The following is an 8,292-nucleotide window of genomic DNA, read 5'->3' as shown; positions in this document are numbered from 1 at the left end:
GTGTCAGAGGCCGTGAGATTGGCACAGGATAGAGCACGGTTTAGGGCTGTTGTACATGGGGTTGCTATGAGTCGAAAACGACTCGACGGCACATAACAACAACAACAACAACAACAACAACAACAACAACTGGTGTCCTAATAGTAAGGAGTTGCACTACCAGCGCAAAGTCAGGCTGTTCCAATCCCTAACAATTATTTGTTATGAAACTATTATTTGTTATAATGAGCACATAACAACTATTTGACTCTCAGGAAATTCTGGTAGGGTGGTCCTTAGGGAGTTAAGCCACTGACCCAAAAGCAGGATATCTCTGGTCACTGGAGTTAGCCAATGGCTCCAAGAGAGAAAGATGAGCGAGCAATCTCCTCCCAGCCTGAAAGCCTCTGAAAACCTAGCTAGCGGCCTAGCTAAGAGTCAATTCCCACTCTATCGCAGTGAGTTTTGAGTTTGACTGCCAAAGGAGAAACTGGTATCACCCCACATTGATTGTATGCAAAATAAAAGCCAAAAGAATAAAATAAACAAGTGTCCTTTCATCAGAACGAGTTAAGGGAGCACATCTACACGTAGTTTGTAAGCAAACTTCGATACAGGCACCAATGATCAACACGATGCACCTTAAACTCTATCGTAACAAGGTATTTAAAAGGACTCAAAGGTTATTTCTTTGCTGTGACATCAGAAACTACGTAAGCACCGCAATCTAGTGGAAAATGGACTAAGCTGGGTATTTCTACAACGGTTAATAAGAAAATGATACTGCTACAATTATCCCCAGGCAGTTTAACTGCATTTCTTTTTCGTGGTTTCTGAATACGGTACTTTCGAGGACTGTTCGAAGGCAATCTTTGATAAAACCTATGTAAACCCAGCTGATTCTAACTGCTGGATGATGGATTCAAACTGCCAACTTTCAGGTTGGCAGCCTAGAACTTTGGCAAATGACTCTCTGAATTGTGACTTGGGTAAGGGGGCGGGGCAGAGGACAAGGCGCCTGATTTTTTCTTTTTACTTCTTTGGTTTTAGTGACTTCATACACATCCTCTCTCTCCTCCACAAATATTTAGGTGCAGGGCTTTACAAAGTAGGTGACAAACAGGAACCGTAGCCCTATCTTTCTGAAGATCAGTAAAAGCAAACAGGATACAGTTTTAGGCTGTCAATTTGCGTTTTGCGGAGTCTAGTCATAGTAGAGTTTCTCCTCCAATTGTTAGATTTTTAAATTTTTTTCCCCTTGTAGACTTTAATCGGGGTGACTATCCTGTCTCCGCGGCCGGCCACATGGAGAGGGTCTCGGGTGGCTGCTGGCTCACTGTGACTACAGACAGCCCAAGTAGCCGGCGCGCGCCCGGCCTGGAGCTGCCCTTTTCCAACATGGCGCCGCAGGAGGCGGGCCTGGCTCTCGGCTCCCGGTGTTCCGGCGCCGGGCGTTTTGGTTCCGGAGTTACAGTGTCTTCACCGTCGCCTTCCTACTTCTCCTGCCGCCGGGCTGCGAGACCTCGGCTGCCGGGACTGAGTCGTGCGCGCCGCTCCTCTGGCCAGGGGTGGGGCAGAGGCCTGACCCTTTGATCCTCCCTCGGAGGCCCCCGTTGGCCTTGCAGTGGCCGAGTGTCCGTGGGGCAGCTTGCGTTCCCAGAGGCATTCCCCTCCCTTTGGGGGGTGGGGGTGACTCACTTCATCCACTAAGGACGAGTGGACACCAGCCGCTGTATTTTCCAAAAAAACAGGGGTCCTCGCTCTGCAGGCACTCCGCGCCCTCACTGACGGCGTCGAGCTTTTGCGTTCCCGACCCGCCTCCTTCCCCAACTCCAGAATCCTCAGACTTCCGCTGGTTGCTCCTGCCGCTGCCTCCTCCCTGGTCACTCTCATAGGGAGAGCCATCCCGCACCCCTCAAAGAACGTGTTTCTGTACCTGCCGGCTCCTTCCTGACCTCCCTCCTCTCTGAACTACCCACCTCAGCACCCAGAAATCTTCAGCTGCCCACTTCCTCTCACTCCTACCCCTGGTTTCCACTCTGAGCCCTTATTTAACCCAGGGGCCAGTGAGTACCCTGACCCTCAGAATGTGAGCCCTTTGGTCTGTAATGCTCTGGTTCGCCCTTGGCCCTTTCCATGCCATGGAGAACCAGGTTCTGGTCATTCGCATCAAGATTCCAAACAGTGGCGCGGTGGACTGGACAGTGCACTCTGGGCCACAACTACTCTTCAGGGATGTGCTGGTGAGTGACAGTCTCAACGTTTAAATCTCTGCTGGGATGGGGGTGCTAGGGGTTCGAGGGGCTCAAGGACTTGTGGAGAAGTCAGCACTTTGATTGCAGAATCTTCTGAATCAGGGTTACTGCTTTAACCAAAGCATTGATTAATTTCATCGCCTGCAATCTGGCAGAAATGTACGCGGCCCTGGAGAAATGAATGAAAGGGAGCTCCTGCCTTCAAGGAGCTCACAGACTGAAGTGGGAGAAACACAGTAGTAACAAACTGGGATACATAAAGCTGAACCTCTCCGAATCCTTTTTTTCCAAGTGTTTCATGGAATGCCTCTGGCTGAGTTCCAGGCTTTTCTTTCTTCTGAGGTAACTCAACTTTCTCCCCCGCGGCAGCTAGTGTATTTAAACTAGCAATTTTAAAATTATTTTAGTGTTTTGACCACTGGGCCACCAAAGCTCCGCTGAACTTAATGACTGTGGGGGTGGGGGAAGGGAAACCAAAACATTAGCGGCTTTAATTTACTGTGTCTTAGCAAACTAATACATCACTGATTGTATAGTATGCTGTTAAATAATCTTAAGTATCACTGTTGTTTTGTGCCATCAAGTTGGAACCGACACATAACTGACCCTCCAGCTACTTTGCAGAGGCCGTAAATCACATTGGAGGAGATAGCCTATCCTCCCATGAAGCAACTGGCAGCTGGTGGATTTAAACCTTGTGGCTTTGGGATTGTAGTGCAACTTCTTATCACTAGGCTACCTGCCCTCCCTTACTGAAGGGGAAGGGGAATAACACTGCCCTTTAAATTATGGTGGAGCCCTGGTGGCCTTGTTGGACTGGGATTATTAGCCAAAAAGGTCACTGGCTCGAATCCACCAGTTGCTCTAGGAAAGAAAGGCCATTTTCTCTTATAAAGATTAACAACCCTGGAAACCTTATGGTAGGTCATAATCGGCTAGACGATTATGGTTTAGTTGTGGTACACCACTGAGTATAAAAAGACAGAAAATAACTCACTTTCACAGTTGTTATAGTCGGGTGAAATATGTTTCTTAGAATCAAAATACTTGGAATGTTTTTCAAATAGAATCATAGAATGTGAAAGCATAGTGTAATCTTGGAGATAGAGAGGGTTACAAAAGGCAGAAAAAAAAATTCAGCTCTTTTTGAAATCATTAGGGAGAGTCAGTCAGAACTTTCTTACATTTAGTAGGCCTCGACCTTCACATGCTGCTGCTATGCTCTTATCTGTTTACCATTTTTTTGAGATAGAGTACATTTTAACCATTTTATATACTGATTAACAAAAGTGTCAGAGGTAGAGCTGACCCACTGAGAAGAACATCACAAGTAGCAGATCTGTAGTAGAACTTAACCTTCTTGGTAACGTTGGGCTGGGTACAGGTTTTTGGTTGGAGAAGAGATATGGTATATAATTTTTGTTGAGTGACTCAATCAAAGCTCGATTCCTGTAATTTTATTTTGAGTCTAGATGTTACAAATGGCCAGACCGTACAGATTTTTGGGTGCCCAGGCTAGGAGTGTAGAGCCTATAGTGAGCCAGCTCCCTCAATAGTGTGTACCACGTGCCACCTCTTTGCTGTGCAAATTCTCCCCAGACTCAGAGGCACATAGATTTCTCTTATCACTAAGGCCCAAAGCATGGCATTCTGGGTGAATCTTCCTTGGCTTTGCCCTCCTAGCACAAGCTGCATCTCTTTTCACACCTACTGAGCATCCTGCCCCTCAGAAATATATGGAATTTCATTCAGTTCTCCTAGGGTTTTAGGCCTTTCAGATGACCAACTCCCAGCTGCCCTTCAAAGACAGACCTCCAAATGTCCTCATTAGCCTTGTATTCCGTGACTCACCTTGTGTTTCTGAGATCCTTAGTAGCATAGTAGTTTAAACATGGGGTTGCTAACTGACAGGTCTTGAGTTTGAATTCATCAGTTGCTCTGCAGCAGAAAGATAAGGTGATCTGCTTCTATAGGACTTTATCCCTACTGAAGAACCCTGGGTGCAATTCTATGACATCCTTTCGGGTAGCTCTGAGTCAGAATTGACTTAAAGGTAGTGGGCATGTGCTTGCAGGAGCACTGGTGGTGCTGTGGCTAAGGCATATGGCTACTAGCCTAACGGTTGTTTGGTGGTTTGAATCCACCCACAGCTCTGAAGGAGAAAGGGGAAGCAGAATGCTTCTGTACAGATAACAGCTTTGGGAGCCCTTTGAGGCATTTCTGCTCTGTCCTGCAAAGTCAGAATCAGCATTGACTTGATGGCAATGTATCTGATTTGGTTTGTGTTTGAGCCCTAGAATTTTGTGGGTACACCTTGGCAAAGCAAACATGTGTTGTGATTATTTGTTTTTTGCACTAGGTGGTGATTGTCTGAAGGAGATAGAGATATTTGATATTCCTGGTGCCTTTTTTTAAAAAAAAGAGCTCTAGGCTTCAAGTCAATAAAGTCAGGTCGGTTGCAAGTGATTCTACTAGCTAGACAAGTTGCTCTTATATTTTTTGAGCTCTAGTTTCCTTATTTGTAGAATGATATCTACCTCAGAGATTTGTAAGGATTAAATGAATTTGCCTCTATACTGAGAAACAAATGGACTTTCTCTGAATTTTTTTAAAAACAATAGAAGATATGAAAGTAGAATAAGTATGCTGTTAGGAGCCCAAACTAGAGCTAGACAGTTGTTGCTATATGCTGTCAAGTTAATGTCAACTTACAGTGGGACCTGATTTAACAAAGTAGGTCTGCTCTTTTTCTAGCTGTAATCTTTACAAGCTCCTTATGGAGAGTTCTGGTGGCCTAGTGATAAGAAAGCACTGCAGTCCCAAAGGCATGCAGTTCAAATCCACCAGCTGCTATGCAGAAGAAGGATGGTCATTCTCCTCATGTGCAATTAATTGCCTCTTGTTTGGTTCTAACTTGTTGACACAAAACAACAGTCTTTATGAAAGCAGATTGTCAGGGCTTTTCTTCCAGAGTCACTGTTGGTCCAAAACTAAAGACCTTTCATTTAGCAACCTAATGCTGATGGTCTACTAGCAAGAAGCTGTGCTGCAATCTCGAAAGCACATGGTCATAGCCACCAGATGCTCCGCAGAAGAAGGATGGGCAGTCTCCTCCTGTGCGATTAACTGCCTCTGGAAACCTTCCAGAAGGACAGCTATGGGTCGGTTTTGACTCAGTGGTACACAACAAGGAAGACCGAAGAATAATTGATGCCTTTGGTGTTGGCAAAGGATATTGAATACACCATAGACTGCCAGAAGTCTTTCTTGGAAGAAGTATATAGTTCCTTAGAAGCCCAAGTGGCAGACTTTCTTTGCATGTACTTTGCACAAGAGAGACCAGGCCCTGGAGAAAGATACCATGCTTGAAGCTCAGTGTAAAAAAGAAGACCCTTGTAATAGATTAATGTGTCACCCTAAAATAAGCGTCAGCTTGTGTAAGCCATGAGTCTTGGTAGTTATGTGATGATGTAATGTGGCAACTATGTAAAGATCTCATGTGATGTGAATTTATGTGATAAGCCAATCAGTCATAAGTAGTTATAAGGTTCTTAATAATGGCAATGTCAGAATTGCTGTAAGGGATGGGCCCCTAGGGTATAGCCTGCAATACCTTTTATCTTACAGAAGATAAAAGGAAAGGGAATGGAGCAGAGAGACCTACCTACTACCACCAAGAAAGAAGAGCTGGGAGCAGTGCACATCATTTGAGCGCAGGTCCTGGCACTGAAAACCTTCTAGACCCAGCGGAAGGCTAATGCCAAATTACATGGAAATCTCCATATATCAAGGCTAGATTTATCTTGGAGAGGATTAAACCAAGCTACTCCTTGGAGGCAAGGATTCTGGGGCTTCGTCTGACATACTTTGGACATGTTGCCAGGAGGGACGGGTCCTTGGAGAGGGACATCATGCTTGGGAGGGTTGAGGGACAACGCAGGAGGGGAAGATCCTCTATGAGATGGATTGATTCGGTGACTGGGGTAATTGGGATGGGTGTGTCAGAGGCGGTGCAGTTGGCGCAGGATAGAGCAGGGTTTAGGGCTGTTGTGCATAGGGTCGCTATGAGTCGGAAACGACTCGACAGCACATAACAACAACAACATAGGTAATGAAAAGAACCAAGGGCTTTCCTCCTGGACTGGAAGCCAGCATTAAGAGAAGGCCTTCTCCTAGGGCTGGTAGTGGGAACTTCGACTTCTTGCCTCCTAAACTGTGAAAAAATAAGTTTCTGTTTGGTAAAGCTCTCTATTTGTGGCGTATCGGCTATAGCAGCACTCTTCTTGCTCTTATGTCTGGACAAGTCAGAACTGACCCATGGCTGACCTTCCTGTGGGTTTTCAGAGGCAGTAAATTGCATGGGAGGAGATTACCCATCCTTCTCCCACCGAGCACAGGCCTTCAGGATTGCAGCACGGCTTCTTATCACTAGGCCTCCAGAGCTCTGTATAGTAAGTAGCACCAGGTAACAATGAGGAGATAGACGCAGTGGCTATAACAATGGGCTCAAAAATAGCAACATAGGACCAGACAGCATTTGGTTCTGCTGTGTCATTTGGTGTTGGAATTGATGGGATGGCACAATTAGGCTGGTGGTTATTTTTGTAACAAAAGGCTTAGAAATGGCAGATGGTTATCATAATGACAAATAGTTTAAAAAATATAAAAAACTAATCTATACCTACGGATCACTTATAGGCAGGGTACATTTAATGATTATTTTTCAGTGAACGTCTCTTCTATTTTAATTAACGTTTATCAAAATAAAAACATCCCATTCTCAGAGCTCTAACATTTTAGCTAAAGAGGATTTAAAAAGAAAACTAATTTTATGTATCTTGGTGCTGATTATTTCCTGATACTTATGTTTCTCCTTTCTTTCACTGGGACAGTCTCCTCCCCCTGTGATCTACAACCTCTAAAAACCCAGTGGAGGTTCAGCTGTAGTGTTACCTCTGGCTTGATGGCAATGAGAATGAGTTGAGTGATAATGCATGGCTGGCTACGTGAGTAGTTTACCTTGATCAATTTCATATGCATTGATTTTTTTTTTTAAAAGAAAAAAAGCAAAGCAAAGCACTGTAGAAACAAGGCTATTATATAAATTGCCACTGCAACAAAAGCATCTGAATAACTAAGTACCTTTAGAAGGAAGTTGTAGTACTAACTGCTCTGCTAGGAAGGTCTGTGGGCTTCCTGCTGAGAAATACTGCAAACAGCTTTGTCAGCCTGCTGGCTGGTGTCCTGGTAGCTCAATGCAGGAGGGATGTCCTGGCAGAGCTCCCTTGAAAGAAATGAGTTTTACAGGCCATTCAGATTGGACCAGACACCCTAGGGAATCACTTTATCTAGAACTGACCACTTCTTTCACATCTTCTGTGCCTCTTTGATGAAACTGTTGGCTCCAACTCACCAGTGACCATATGTAGAACAAACCCCTCCCAATCCTGTGTCATTCTCACAGTCACTGCTACTGTGCTTGATCCCATTGCTTCAGGCTCTGTCACAGACCACCTTGTTGAGGGTCTTTTATTTGTACTGACCTGAAGACCAGATAAGCTGTGGAAGGATATCAAGGGTATCATCCAGGAAGAGTCCAAACGGTCATTGCAAAGACAGAAGAAGAAGAAAAGCCCAAAATGGATGTTAGAAGAGACTCTGAATATTGCACTGGAGTGCAGAGAAGCCAAAGCAGAAGGAAGAATTCAAGATACTAAAGAGCTGAACAGAAGATTTCAAAAGGCAGCGGGGGATGACAAAGTAAAATATTACAATGAAATGTGCAAGGAGTTGGAGTCTGAAAATCAAAAGGGCCGAGCTCACTCAGCATTTCTGAAGCTCAAGAAACTGAAGAACAAATTCAAACCTTGAGTTGCTATAATCATGGATGCTTTAGGCAGAATAGTAAATGATCCAGGAAGTATTAAAAGAAGATGGAAAGAATATACTGAGTCATTGTATCGAAAGGAATTGGCAGACACAGAAGAATTTCATGAAACAACATATGAGCAAGAGCCTATCGTGATGAAGGAAGAAGTTCAGGCTGCTTTGAAGGAAA

At 44.7% G+C, this 8,292-nt stretch overlaps 1 protein-coding gene across 2 annotated transcripts in view; it reads left to right on the top strand.

The window, feature by feature from the left end:
• Positions 1 to 1,908: 1,908 nt before the first annotated feature.
• The window catches only part of MAP2K5 (mitogen-activated protein kinase kinase 5), a 393,759-nt gene continuing 387,375 nt past the window's right edge, over positions 1,909 to 8,292 (top strand). Inside the window, exon 1 of one of the 2 annotated variants that reach the window (XM_006886624.1) lies at positions 1,909 to 2,222. In XM_006886624.1, coding sequence (XP_006886686.1) covers positions 2,088 to 2,222 — 135 coding nt within the window. In that variant the 5' untranslated portion in view covers positions 1,909 to 2,087. The remainder of the gene's footprint in view (positions 2,223 to 8,292) is intronic. The other variant, XM_006886625.1, reaches the window with a different exon arrangement.

This window comes from Elephantulus edwardii, unplaced genomic scaffold, assembly GCF_000299155.1.
Source record: "Elephantulus edwardii isolate Elephantulus edwardi_28Jun2011 unplaced genomic scaffold, EleEdw1.0 scaffold00050, whole genome shotgun sequence".
Lineage (NCBI taxonomy): Eukaryota > Metazoa > Chordata > Mammalia > Macroscelidea > Macroscelididae > Elephantulus > Elephantulus edwardii.
The sequence above is the reverse complement of the archived record's forward strand: the minus strand, read 5'-3'. Positions and strand labels throughout refer to the sequence as shown.